Genomic DNA, 15,447 nt, shown 5'->3' with positions numbered 1-15,447 from the left:
CAACAGATGAATGACAGTTAAATTGTTAACAAAAGTGCCGTACACACATTTGTTTTTGTGCCATTAATCACCAGCTCAACAGTCTGTGTTTCACTGGATAGTAACACATTTTCTGAGAAAGGAAAATCTGTGCTGGAATCCTGAAAAATGAAACTTGACTTGTAAAAAAATCTTTTTTTAAACAAAATAAACAAATTATGAACTATCCAACAGAAGTTGGATAGGTCACAGTGTGACATAAAAAGTTGTTTTATGATGTGCTGAAGTTGGTCACGCTGCTGAGGTGTTTTGCAAAGTTGTGTGAACATTTTAATCCTTTTTCCTCTAGAGATTCTGCAGCACAATTGGATTTAAACATAACTGCTGGCCCTAACTATTTCCTCAAAGGACATATTTTAAATTAAGTGTTCCTCTAAAGCACAGACTTACACACAGTCATGCTTCAATGTCTGTAAAAGAAAAAAAAGGTCGCTGCAGCGCTGCTTTTATCTGGAGAGGCAAAATGCAATAGTTTCTTTTCTTTATGAATGCAGCGACAACGATTCTGCAACCATGCAGCATTATGTCATATATGAACATTTATGGATGAAAGGGATAATATTCCACATTATGGAAACACTATAGAAAACATCTGTTTACCTCTTCTTATTGGAGAGGAGAGGAGAGGAGAGGAGAGGAGAGGAGAGGAGAGGAGAGGAGAGGAGAGGAGAGGAGAGGAGAGATCAGAGGGGCAGACAGCTGTTATTAAGCCTCTGGCATTATGACGTTCTGCTTGTCTGGATGTGGTTTGGCTGGTGTCCGGCTCTGACTCTCCAGTACTGTAAGCAGACTCACAAACAAGTCTGCCTTGTCTTTTTAAGGTGCTACGTGTAACGTTTTTATGTCAACAAGCCATAAATACATTCTTTCTCAGACATTATTTAGTATAATTACTGTGAGGAGAGACTATTCCTGAGATGTTTGTTGAGGCGTGTACCTTTTTTTTTGTCAAAACAGGAGAGTTCATATCAAAGAGACTCAAAGGACTGAAAACTGCAGAGACCAGGGACAACATTTGATGTTAGAAGACAGTGGTCTTGAATTTGAAAGTCTCTTGTTAGCTTAATAGTACTCAATATGCAGACTACAGTTATCAGATCAAACAGATGAGAAGATTAGCTTAGCATAGAATAGCTTAGAATAGACAGAACAGACAAGCTAACTGAAGTAAAAGAGTTTAGTATCAAACTGTACTTTTATAATAGGGATGTCCAAATCCGATCACATGATCAAAAATCGGGCCCAATTACATAGTTTCAGACTCGATCAGAATCGGACGTTACCTCCCATTCATTCATTTTAGTAACATTTATATGCCCTGTGACAGCACGAAGGCTCAGGACAGCACAGCCAAGACAGCACAAATGATCGCAATGAGTGACCTGCCATTCGGATTCCTTCTTTGCTCTTATTGGCTGCCCTTAGCACCTGTACTGTAACCATTACCCTAAATATGTACAGCTGTGCACTTACATTAGATAACTTTCACATTTTACAGACACACACCATGTTATTGTATGTCTTCTTCAAGCTTGGATCTGAATCAGCCTTTAGAGTTTGTACACATACAGAAGCAGATGGAGGAAGCAGGCAGGGAGTGTCTTTGCTTTTATCTGCCTTTAATAAAGCCAAAAAGAAGACAAAATGAAACAAAAAAGTCAGACAGGAAGTGAGAGGATTTAGTGAAAATCTGGCCCTGATTTTGAAAAACAAGTAACCATTCATCTTCATAGTAGGTTTATCTCCATCTGTACATTAACTTTATTACAGTTTTAGAATTTATAATTGTAAAGGTTGTGTGTTCCATATTTTCTTTCAATCTGTACTTTTTGTCTTCTGGGCTCTGCGTCCTCCACACCATAGCGTGATCTCTCGTCTCCCTGCCGCCTCCTCCTATGCCCTTTTTCTTTCTTTGTACCTTCATTTCTCCCCTTTTTCCTGACATCTTTTCCACCGACAATGCTCTTGTCCTGGCATGACCCAGGCAGACAACACAGCACAGATTCGCAGTGGTTTGTGGTTGAGATAGAATTATGAATTTCACCGTGTAATCTTGGTGTGTGTGTGTGTGTGTTTTGGGGTAGGGGAATGCACAAATAATAAATGTCCATTAAATTTGTTTAACATTTCCTGTCAGGTTTGTAATTGCACCTTTATGCTCTCTAGAGGAAAAAACCTTCTCAGTTGGCCATCTAATGCCACCTCCAGCCCAACGTCAACACTCTGACATGAGCACAAGCTCCCTAGAAGCCAACTTTCTGAGTGGACAGGCTCATTTGTGCAACAGGATTGCCTTTTAAAAATCACGCCACAACTCCATCTACAGGGTTTGCGCACACTTTTTGCTGAGTCAGTGATGGGTTTTGTTTGCTGGACGCTGCCAACATGTCCGCCCTGACCTCTTTGTAGGGACATGAGAGTAGTCTTTGAGGCTCCATCGGAGCAGCCAGCTGAACTGGCTCTGCACTGCCATCATGCCTTAGCATGGAATCTGCACAAGGCCAGTGGCATCATGCAGTGGCTCCACTGGCCAAACCGGCCACGCTGGCAGAATCACTGCGGCTGGGAAATAAACTGAGCCCAGATGGACAGATAGTGGGAAACAGAAATGCACAAAGGGATTGAGAGAAAGAGGCTAGCACTGTGATTTAAAAAAAAAGACAGGAAATAAGTTATGGTTGCACAACTATCCATGTAGAAACACAGATAATGGCTTATTCTCCATAGATCTGAGAGAAGTAATTTCACTCTTCACAACAAAATCTGTGGTGGAAAATGAAAACTGTCAAGACGTTAAGTGAAATAACTACAATCAGTGCAACTCTTTAAAAAACATCCCTGATACACCTATATATATATATATATATATATATATATTATATAGCATTGTTATGGATGAGCTGGCAGGATTGAGAGTGTATTTTGTTTAGGCATTCATACCGGATGACATCCATCAAGCAAGAGACAGGCAGCCTCTAATCCTCCATTACCCATAATGCAACCAACCTCTATCAAACTTTCAAATCTGGTGTAAAATTGAAGCCTGTGATATTCCTGATGACATGACTGACATTGTGGATTTTGACATGATAATGTGATCCCAAGGTAAGCTTAGGTCATTACACAACCCAGGTTATCTCAGGCTGTGTATGCGGTACATGTGGTGGAGTGCCTCGAATTGTTTTATCACTCACATCCTTTGCAGGATGGCCAGAATGATGATATATTCAGCGGTGTGAATAATTCCTTTTTCTTAAGATTGAGACAAAATCCAGAGAGGCTGGAGGAAGAAAAAGAAGAAGAGGAGGAGGAGGAGGAGTGGAAAATCCCAGTAGCTCCCAGTAGCAGATGTAGAGCAGGCAACTTTAAATGTTCCTCCACCAGCCATTTAATGAGACACAGCTCAGCCCACCTCCACTAAATTAAAACCATGATTCACTTCTCTTACGCCATGCAGTCACCGGTACATCTGGCAGCCGGGGACACCAGCAAACCCTCAGTCACACTCTTTATTCTCTCACACTTATACAAATACACACAGTACGCTGTTGTAGTGCTGGCTTTCCAAGAGCTGAGTGCCTCAGCATGCCCAGTTACTTTCCCTAATTCTTAAATCAATGCGTTGACTTTTCTAAACATAAGAATTCAAAGCAAGGGTGCACACACACACACACACACCTTTGGTGTCTCTGATTGCTGTCATGTTATAGGCATATTGTATGCCTACACAGACATCTAGAGCGTGCAGACACACACGCACACTCACACACACTCCTCTAGCTCCTTGCACTCCAGGGGTAAAAACCGTCTGTGAGATCAGGCCTGAAAGCACTTCTGTCACCTCCTAAATATGCCCCTCGCTCCCTCCCGCTCTGCCGCTTTTAATGCCCAAATGTGGCTAATGCGTAACGCTTGCACTCTGGTCTTACTACTCGGGGCTAAAACCTAACAACCAAATCAATATTTATCAGCAGCGGCGCTGTGATTACATTCCAATCTCCTCCTGCTGCTGCCGCTGCTCTGGGTCTGTGACGGCTGGGGCCGGCCACGCATAATGACCACAGGGAGCCATTCACACACACACACACACATATATACTCACTCACACACACAGACAGTAATACTGCTTCTTAATAGTAATACTGGTCTTAAAAAAAGAACTTAAGGAAATACTTCCTGTAAGGCTTGTATCAAAAATTCTACTTTTAAGCTAATCACTAGCAAAGGCTAATGGGCCCAGTTTGCACTCAAATAGCATTCCAAAAAATTAGATATTTAAATCACTAAATATCATTAAAGTAATGGTAGATTATCAGATCACAGCAATGCTGCCATTGTTGCTGCGTGTGAAAGAGCCCAGTCACCTCAGACAGTAGCATAGTAATTATTTGCTAGTTTCAAAATATTTGCAGCAGGAATCTGAGCAATGTAGCAACTACATGTGGACCTTGTGACCCAGGTAACATGAGAGCCTTCCAGTTTGGACTCATTTCTCATTGTCATTGTGTCTTTAGTCTACCGTAATATGGCGGAAAGATGCTGCTTTCAGACGAGATGTTTGGGGGGGATAACATTAACATAATATACAGAAGCAAATTAAGAGCTCAGATTGCAAAAGAATATTTTTACATTTTCCCCTCAAATCAGTGAATGTGGATCCCTGGTGGTTAGATCCACTTAGCTTGCTACAGTAGTTAGCTGTCCACAGAAAGAAGTGTAGGCTTAACCAATCCTTAAAACTGTGTGTGGTTGCCTTTGAAGATGCTGGCTTTTAAAAGTTCTTACATCCACTTTTGTTTGGATTCAGCATTAAGCACTGGCCTTTTTCCTTCCAGTAGCAGACACCCTTTTCCTCACTCACACACACGCAGACGACCACAGACCGTCCAGATGTCACTGTGGAACACGGAAGTCTGACAGATGGCAGTCATGTTTCACTTTGCTGCTGTAAAAGTTTTAGTCTTCCAGCACACACAAACACACACACACACACTTGTGGAGAAGATTAGAATTTTTTGGCACAATCCACTCCCTTGCCTTCGGGAAATTGACTGAACACGAGACGGATGGATGCCCGTCAAAACATGCATTAAACAACCCGATCGACCTGAGACGCATTTTATGATGCGTGGAAGGCAGATGTTGTATTGCAGGCAACATTGCTGATGCTAACATTTCCTATCATTAACGTCCTCATCCCCACCTCCCCAGGTGTGGAAAAGGATCCTTAGGGGATCTGGAGAATCAGACATTAGTGTTGTCTAAGGCTGAACTCTAACAGTCCTGCTAAGGCAGTGATTCAGATGAATGTGGTCCAGACTTTTTCTGGTCAGGACAAATGAGTGAGGGTCTGCATGACATTGATTTTTCTGAGACTGAGAACAAATGTTTACATGTCCTATTTTTGTGTTCAGTCTAAGAAATATGTGTCACCCCTTGTTTCCACTGGGCATGTACAGTGCGGAACACAGACTCCAGGCAGACTTGTATAACAAGAACACCCACACATCTGTGGCTCCACAGCAGTCATGGACATGGGCATAAAGCGTCATTGTGTTAAGCCATCCTCTTTCATCTGTCAGTTCCATTAATATTAAAGCTGAGATACTAAAATAACTCTAAAACATCTGTCAAATCGCCCTGTGTTAAATACAGATGTGTGTGCCACAACATGCCATCTTCAACCATTTGGGTTTCAACATGAGGGCACACACTTCCTGCACAGAGTTTTATAGCTCTATCTAACATAGTTTGGTTGCAGTTACAGACTCGTACAAGTTGCCCCTGGATCTGGAGGACCACAGACACAGCAGACTCCTGTTCCCCAGACAGACGGTGGTTTTGCAGAGGGGAGGAAAGAGGTGGGATGACTGCAGTTTTCCCATGTGTCTGCTGTGAGCGATGGAGTGAGTGTGTTTCAAATCCCCTCAGGCATGAAGGCCTTGCTGATGACACCCAGATGAAGTTATCAGGGATGCAGAAGCAGTGGCGGACAGGTCTGGAAGGGCTGCGCGTGCATGCGCACGCACCCGCAAGTGCACACACACACACACACACACACACACACTCTGAAGGGAAGACAGTGCCTGTCTGTTTATTGTTCCCTTCAGAATAGGCTTGCTTGTTGTTTTAAGCTATAGGAATGTCTCACAGAGTCTGTTAATGGTCAGAAAAGCTGTGTGTGTGCTGGTGTGTGTGTGTGATCTATTTCTATACTTGCAAGGATAAAAACGTCCCCACAAGGCCAGACAAGGAGGAAATCTTTTAAGGTCTAGGTTAACTTCTTTCACTGGGTACTCTACGTCTCAATCAAGGTCCCAAAGGGTATGTGTGTGTGTGTGTGTGTGTGTGTGTGTGTGTGTATTTTGTGCGTGTGTTCATGTGTCTTTCTTTGTGGCAGCCCTTTCATCGCCACTCTAATGAAGTCCAGACGCTCATGCAGATGGTCACAGATTCCGTCTAGTAAATGAGTCTTCAGCGCCAGGCCTCCAGTTGCTGCTTGAACTGGCATTCAGATGGCGGAGTTGCATATCCAGACTTACTCTGACAGAGATTTGACAAGAGATTGGAGGAGACTACATGATTTAAAACCAGATTACAGAGCCATGTTTTACTGGGTTTAGAGATGGTAGCCTGTGCAAAGGGGCTCAGATCACAAAGGAGAAACCGGAAGCAAAGGTTTTACTGTGCAGCATTTTAACGCATATGAGAATGAAATCAGATCTGTCACATAACGGCTTCTCTTCAGACCAGTGGGAGCCATCAGTATTTGCCAGCAGATGTTCTTAGTGCCTGCAGAGCAGTGGGGAGTACCTCTTGAAGAAGACGCTGTCAGATCACGTGTTTCTCTGAAAACAGCATTATGCCAGTCGGCCAATCTGCTTCCACAAATGTCTTTGTCCTTGTTGCCATCATTTCTGCTTGAGACGAGAAATACTTTAACAGTCGAGACAAAAATTCTGTAGTACTCCATAAAAAATAGACTGGGTACAGATGGGACAAGGGTCTAACCACAGGACTACAAGAGGGTCTCTCCCCAAGTTGGACTGGAATGCAATGAAAGGTTTCCCAGGACAAACCAACGCTATCTGACAAAAAGAAGCAGCTGCCAAATGACTAACAAGGCAGTGAAAGCAAATCATAACTGCAAATAATATTCCTTCAACATATCTGATTTTTCTGCAAGTAAATCAATTAGACCATATCAGCCCCTGTGCAGCACCTTCCTGAGAAACAAAATGCTTTATATGTATGCGGTTAATCTGGGTAAACTGGTGCTGAATGTGGATGCTAATGTCCCGGCGGGACACAGCAGGGGATCCACCCCTCCCCTCTGATGTGCTGGGATGTTTGATCCAGGATTTAGCAGCAGAGCTGGGCAGGAAAACAGCAGTAGCACTAAGATTACGCAAACAGGACATCCGGGATACATTCTCACAATAAACACACACACTCACAGGAGCAGTGGAGTGGGCTGGGAGAGGGGATAATGACTGGGGCTGGGAGAATAGAAGGTGCACAAACCCACACACAAGCATGAATACAGTCACAAGAAACAGCTATCTTGTTTCATTTCTTTAGGTCATCTCTTTTCACTGTGTGATCACGTCAGAAAGGCCCAGGAGGTTGACACTATGACAGAAGACACCCGAGAAGCAGCAAACAGGCTTTAAAAGTGACAATTAGTCAAAAGACAAACCCGGGAGGAAAGCAGAGGTGGCAGAGGAGTCTTTACTCTGGACAAAAGACCCACAAACACCTGGCTAAAGCTTGTTCCATACTCCATGGGAACAGAGAACTCGCTCCTCGCTCCTGGATTTTAAGAGTAAAAAAAAAGTTTGTTTCGGCACGGAGGTACCATACTCAGCGAGAAGTGTGTGTGTATACGGCCCACCCACGCAGCGCACGTCACACATAAAAGGCTCACAATGCAATTGTATTGCAAATTGTGCGCACAGCTGATAATGCTCAGGGAAGAGGGCGCAGTGTTTCTCCTTCCAGGAGCTGTTTGCCAGCTGCTCATCTAAACTGTCCGTCATCGTTGTACTTCCTCCTTCTGTCTGTGTGTTCTGCACCTGAAGAAGCTCTTGCGCTTCACCACATTCATCACGCCCACTAAATTCCGACCAATCACAGAATTGTTCTCCCACACCACTGAGAGAAAATGTTCTGCCCAGGCCATGTGTCCAAAAGAGCTGCAGAACAGGCGCTCCAAGAAAAAAAATGACGTCATTTTGTGGGCGTAACGTCGGCAGCGAGGAGCGAGTCTCCTACTGCACATGACTGAAGAGCAGCGATGTGAACATGACAACCAATTTTAGCACATTTTCTGTTGGACATTACAAACCAGGAAAAAACATGTTCAGTATCCTGGTGACTGGTGAGTATAGTACAGGCGACCTATGTGTTTCTGAAGCATCATTTTGAGTCTCTGCGGGAGACTCCAACCATCGCCATGTTGGCAGCAAGACAAGTTCACACTTCATTTCTAAGACCACAGACATTTATGATACACAGGGAGATAGTCAGTCTATTCACTCACCAACATGGCAATCCTGACCTCAAACAAAGCCAGAGGACTCCAAAACGGTGCAGCCATATGACTGGACATCAAAGACATCTGAATGTCTTAGCATTTTATTCCACTAGGCTAAACTTGGAACTTAAGGGCTGAAAATTAAAGGATCAATCTAAATATGTTTTGTTCTTAGAGTACAGGGTGAGTCTTGCTGAAGTGAAAACATCCCAGGCAAGGTTGGAGTTTTGAAGGATTAGAGCCAATTACACAGATTACAGGGTCCCACATTTGAGGTCACTGACCCTAGCGACTCAGCACCCTCTCCTTGCATCAGCTACAGCTGACACTGCCGCCACAGACCAATGGAGGTGAGGAATTTCGAGTTTCCTGTAGAAACTGCAGGCAGGAATATTTCATTTTTTCTCAAGATGTTTCCATTTCTTGCTTCAAACTGCCACACTTTGTTCCACATTCCCTCCCTCACACAACAGGAAAAAATAATGTTGGGACTCAGACTGAGGTCACCAAGGTCTGTCTGTGGGTGCAGCTGATTGCTCTGGAGGCACACAAGCTTTGTGGTAGACGTGAAATGCGAGTGTGTGACTTTGAGGCCTGGGTGCACAAGCAGGTTACCACACACAGGCTGAAAAAAGACACAGCACAATGGGTAAACACACACACACACTCTAAAATATCCTACAGGCACGTCACAAAGAAACCAAACGAGCAGCCCACAGAGCAAACTGCTTTATTAGCTGCGTTGATCTTTGCTGCTACAATGCCTTTAAAGGACGGCAGACACAGATTAGACAGTATCGGTCACAGGGACACTGCAACCTTAGGCCCAAAAGGGAGACAAGATGAAGGCGTAAGGAGGTACAGGTCCTTACATCTAACAACAGGCAGAACAACCTCCATCCACATGGCTTTGGCATAAAGATGTGCACTGTTCTGTGATAAGAATCCAACGTATGCCTACTAAACTGTTGATTTTTAAAAACACTTCTTCTGCCTGAAATGTATAATTCAGTGTTCAGGAAAACAGAGAGGACTGCTGTCAGTAAGCATCTGAAAAGGCTTGAGAGATGTGGGTTTTCAAATTTCGCCAGCAGTTTGTCAGATTTCTTTCTTCAGACTGGATTTTTCATTTCAGTTTGAGAACTCAAAGAGTTTCTGCCAGTTAGTAACCACTATGTGATAACATAATAATAGGAAGAATACAACGTAAGCTGACAATAAAGCTGTGTTGTGTAACGACATAAATTGTATTGTACTCTAGCATATTCTGTCCTATTGTAATATATTGCATCAGTACCATAGTAGTACCTCCTCCAGCTTACCCAGGAGTCCCTTGAATATATAGTGCCTCCTGGGTCTGCCCTTGAACAATGTTGAGGCACCCAGGGGGCATTCCTAACAAGACGCCTGCACTCCTGTGCATTCGATGTGAATGCGCAGGAGCTAGTCCCGGATGACCAAGCTCTTCAACCAGCCACCCTATTTAAGAAACTCATTTCAGCCACTGGTACCCACAGCTCAATTCAATTATGACAGCCGCTAACGGTTATATTCTTAGCGTCTCACAAAAGGATCCAAGCTGAGCCAGAAGCAACGGATTTCTAATGTAACCAACTACTATTATATCTAGTGCTACAATAAATGTTAAACACTCTCCCACCCTGAAGAGTCTGTCCATAAACTGCCCTTTGTATGGTATTGAGCAAGCAAGCAAGCCAAGCTGGCACACTCCTTCAACATACTGGTACAAATGACTCCAAGCATGCAAAATGGCATTGTTTTCACTGCTGTCATGCTTTCTGTCTGCTTTGACTAAGCCTGGAGGTTCAGTCCAAACTAAATCTAATTTGGCGTGCTGTCAAACCGCCGTTGAATACAGAGCCACAGACTAATGCACTCCCAGTAATTCCAGGTCTGTTCCTTCTCTGGCTTCAACGCCTGATCCTGGGAGTCTCAGCGGGAGCAGAGAGGACTAAAGTTAAAACCAAGTCAATGCAGAGCTATTTGCACACTTTCAGTCAGGCTGAATGTGAAGCTTCAATTTCAGACAGGACCTGTTGCACCAAACCCCACTTTACTCCTTCAAGTCTTACACTGAGAGTAGTTAATGCTGCCTCCCTCTACCCTCACAGTCCGTCCTCCTCTGTTTCTTTTACAAGAGGTCGTGACCCTGTGGGTCCTGAAAGAGAGGTGAGAGTTTACACTAGGAGGCCAGATGGGATTCCCAGGCCCGCTGAACATGCCTGAACCACAGAGACGCTGCCTGGAACTTTATCTGATTGACAACAATGGTGCTGCCATGTGAGTGTACCACAGAACGGGAGAGTGAGGGCCATAAGATAAGGACAAACGTTGTTAAGGAAGTCAACAACACCAAACACACACCAGGATACACCTGTATAATCATGCATAACTACACACTGAAATGTATATATCTGAGCTCCTGCATGCCCTGCCTTAGACACCTCGTCTTCAATCAGAGCATCCTGAGTGAAGCACCCTATCATCTCTACTGCTAAATAAAACATCCACTCTGTGACCTGTGTGTATCTTTGTACATGTGTGTGTTGGGGAAAAGCTGATGCAACATCTGAGGAGATTGGCTGTAAGAGCAGGATCCAGGGGTCCTTGAGAACGGTTTAATGGAGTCCTGGTTCAATTTTTACAATCAATTCCCTCCCTGGAAGCTAATTTAATGATGTACAATAGAAGGTCTGAGTCGGTGCATTGCCCCGATACAGGATATGTTATGTAATTCTTAAATAAGCCTGTTCTCAGAGACAGGCTTTCTAAGGACAGGATCTTATTAAAGGCTTAAAGGGTCAATTCACCCAAAAGAACAAAAATCTTTTTTTTTTCCCTCTCACTTGGAATGTAGCCATGCAGTGAGTTCTGCTGCCTGCCACCCAGCACAGTGGAGGTCAGAGAGATTTCTTTTCAAGTTTCAACAACAGCATCTGTTTCCAGAGCCAGTGTACCTTTCCTCAGACAATCTACACAATGCACACCATCAGCTGTTGTCAGTTCAGCTCAGGTGTTATATGTGCAACTACACCAAGTATGTACTTAACTTGCCAGAATTCAGATAGACAGCCTATTACAGTCAGTCTAAAGTCCCCAGAAGTAGTGCATCATGGTGACTTTCCTTTACGGGATTAGAAAAAATTATTGTCCACCGCTGCCACAGCAGTGCTGATGACTCACACACAGCCGGTGTATCTACAGAAAAGATGCCCCCTGAATCAGAGATGTGACAGCCCATCTGTTCAGTTTCACGCTGCTGTGGATGATCTTCTCCTCACTGCTGTATCTCCTGCTTTATCGGCCTTTTATCCCATCACACACACACAGATAAAGAATCTGTGTGTCCACCTATATACTGCATGATGTTCTTTTGATACTGGAAAATATGACTCCACCGGTGACCACATTAGAGCCTTTAACCCAAATGGGAGCATCACATTCAGATTCAGTGCAAACTGAAGTATCATAAAGTGCATAAAGAGAGCCGCTGAACCCTGCAGACACACTGTCTCCAGCGCGGCATTATAGGATTATCATTTCTGAAAGCAAACACCCAGAAAGCGTTCTTTCTCCTTACAGTGGACCTGTTGTACAGTGTCAGCTCTTAATACTCGGAGCGCTGTGCTCTTTGCGCGTCCGAGCGCAGGCGTCTTGGATTCTGGCGCACAGCTGTGCAACGCTTGGCTACTGCACCCGTGCATGGGCGTTAAATTGTCGGAGCGGAGGAGCTGTTTGTTAGAATCAGATCTCCTAATTTGATCTAATTTGATTCAGATTCCCCCACAGAGCCCATCCGCTGACACGGAGAGGATTCCCTTTATTGTGTGATGAATTTTTCAACCGCGGGTCTCCAGGCGCGCACAGATCAGAGAGGGTATGAGTCCTAAGTGCTCCCTAAATATGCTTTATTTTTAGATACGGCCTCAAGACTGTTTTTTCTATTAGTATTTGCGTTGCTGATGGTATAAAGCACAAGGACGATCTCCTTTCAATGGCCTCAGGCTGTCAGTGCCCACAGTGTGTGCCAAACCCGACTGCGCCCCGTGCACCGGTTCCCATTGCCAAGCCACGTTTCTGAAGACAAAAAGCCCTCCTCCTCCTCTTCGCCACCACAATATCCATGCCACTTGTCAGCTGAGGGGAAGCGAGAGAACAGCGCCGGTGGCTCACGTCCAGTTACATCTAAACGCACAGATCCAGCACTTCCACCGAGACAGATTCTCTCAACAAAAAGCGCCACAAGACAGCCAGGCGGGGACTTTTAATTGCGTTACAGGGACGATTGATTGCGGGCAGTGTACTCCTGCTGGATGATTCACGTCTTCAAGCGGCACAACTATTAATTATATATCGGCTGCGTTACTGTACAGCACGAACAAATCGATGTGTCAGCATGTCAGGAGGCTGCCAGACAAGGTGCCATACATCAACACACACACATACACATGCACACACTAGAGAGAGAGCAGAGGAAGCAGATCCTACCTGGTTGGAACATACTTTGAAAATAAAAGATGACCAGAATAAAGGATCCCAAACAAGTGGCAAAAACCATCCGGCAAATCCTGTTCATCCTCATCAGGTCGCTCAGAGTCTGTTTCATGACGGGATGGAGAGGCTGTAGGGTGCTGCTCGCTTTGTGGGGGAATGAAGGGGCCGGTTTGTTAGACGCTCCGTGGGGCTCTGGTGGTACTGATGAGGACTGTCTGCCGGTCAATGAGCTGAACGCATCCAGCATGGACCGTACCACTGCTAGGCTGAAGGAGAGGGGGGTGAGGGCAGGGACGGCATGGTCGCACCCCTGCTCGGTGGAAATGGGCGCGTCCACGTGTGCGCTCTTATTCAATTAGAAGCTGCATAAGTGAAAACTTTACTTTAAAACGTAAAGTGTTTTATTAAAACAAGGCCCGAAGGTGACACTACATGGAACCCACGACTATATTGTCCAATGAGATACGTCTAGTATCGGTAGTGGCTGTTATAGTTGTTTTATTGAAATGAATATTTAAAATTGATTCCCACACACAGACACAATAAATAACATAAAATAATGAAATCTAATCCTGCACTATAGCCTAGTATGTTTAAAGTCACTGTAGAACAATCCACTACAATAGTGGCCATATTATCTTATTGTAGTATTATATAGATTAAATGTGTTTTTTTCTCTTCTCTTCTCTTCTATGGTCATCCCCTCGGGTTAGTTTTATGCATTCTCTTCCCTATGGGCTACAGTTGGAGAGTTTAAAATATATAACACACTTATGACTTTGAATCTGAAAATTTGAATCTGCAAAATCAGTGCGGAGGTATGAAAATATGTTTGTCACATGATTTATATGTTAAAAAAATAGGTATGATTAGAACTGTATTTCTTCTCTCTTCCCTTGTCACAGCCTCTCTGATGTATCCTGTGACCTCCTGACTACCCGACAAGTTCCACCTCAAGCACCAACAACATAATACAGCATATGACTGCATTAGTATTAGCAATCTAGCACCAGGAAGAAACAAGTTCCTATACTTAAAACACTTAATATAGTAGGAGTAAGTTATTAGGATTACATAGACTTAGTGGATTATTTTTACATCTAACATCATTAAGGATCTGAATGCTGGGAGTATTATTGCAGACATCAGTGTTAATGAAATGCAAATTATCATCACCCCACACACCTGTTCCCATTTTTAATTTTCTTTTTTAGAGTTGAGTTGAGAATTACTTCATTTCCCTTCCTACATACAGCTACAATGCCACCTAATGGTGAAGCAGCAAACAGCACAGCAGAATCCAGTGAGGCCTCTGAACGCTGTCCAGGGGGAGCAAGCAGTGATAGATAGACCTCTGAGCAGCATCCTAACCTTGCTGTGAGACCTGCACAAAGTCACCCAGGCTGCTTGGCTTTGATCAAATTATGCTTTAATGGCATTTTCAGACATGTGCCAAAAAACAGCCCTGTGCACTTTTTCTGATTAGGATATCTGTCTTACACAAGCAGGTCTGTCAGGGAGAGAATCAGAAGGTGGTCTAGAGGATAACCTCCACATATTTGCATCTGATCAGTCTGCAGCATTGTTTAGCAGGCTTTGAACAGGACCAGCATTAACATGGAGTGGATGTGGACCTGTGAACTCGTGACAAGCTGCACTACATCACAAGAATCAAAATGTTGTCCTTGCTCAGGACACACACGTGTTGTAAACTCACAAATACATATTTCTTAATCTAAATGCAGAGTGTGGAGCAGAGGAAACACAGAGGGTCAGAGACATGTTTAAAAGACGTATCTGGCCTCCAGTCCCTGCTTTCATTTGTATGAGACACACTTAATGGCCACTGAATATTCAACAGTTGTTTTAGGATGCTGTTTTGTGCTTGGCGATGCTGAATCAGACAGAGAATATAAACGGGGAAAAACAAACATGGCAGTGCATCAGGACCTCTGGCCTAATGTCTCAATAAAGACACCATATGCATCAATTAAAGTGAGAGCACTCGCCTATAAACACTATTAATTTGGGTAATTCCATAATCCTCGTCTAGTTCATTACATGAAATTAAGGATGTAAAGCCCTCGAGGCTCGTGCTACGGCAATAAAAACACAGACTATAAGCCAGGGCTTTTACTCCATGTAAATGCATCAAATCCTAGAGTCTTATCACTCTCATGCAGCCTTTAAAAAATCTGCTATATTCGAGCTTGCACAGGCTTTCAAAGGCAGAACCTTGGGGTGCATCTCCCTCAAATTTGAGATCCATAGGAATGCATCAATGGGATTGCATATATCAAAGTTCTGCCACAAGCAAACACTTCATAGAAAATGCAAACAAACCTAAAAAGCAGCGC

General features: G+C 43.9%; 1 protein-coding gene across 2 annotated transcripts in view; it reads right to left on the bottom strand.

Annotated features, from left to right (window-relative positions):
- The window catches only part of chst11 (carbohydrate (chondroitin 4) sulfotransferase 11), a 58,672-nt gene extending 45,409 nt beyond the window's left edge, over nucleotides 1–13,263 (bottom strand). Inside the window, exon 1 of one of the 2 annotated variants that reach the window (XM_028399477.1) lies at nucleotides 13,085–13,263. In XM_028399477.1, coding sequence (XP_028255278.1) covers nucleotides 13,085–13,202 — 118 coding nt within the window. In that variant the 5' untranslated portion in view covers nucleotides 13,203–13,263. The remainder of the gene's footprint in view (nucleotides 1–13,084) is intronic. The other variant, XM_028399476.1, reaches the window with a different exon arrangement.
- Between the last annotated feature and the right edge of the window lie 2,184 nt (nucleotides 13,264–15,447).

This window comes from Parambassis ranga, chromosome 2 (assembly GCF_900634625.1).
Source record: "Parambassis ranga chromosome 2, fParRan2.1, whole genome shotgun sequence".
Lineage (NCBI taxonomy): Eukaryota > Metazoa > Chordata > Actinopteri > Ambassidae > Parambassis > Parambassis ranga.
This window is presented reverse-complemented; position numbering and strand designations above follow the sequence as displayed.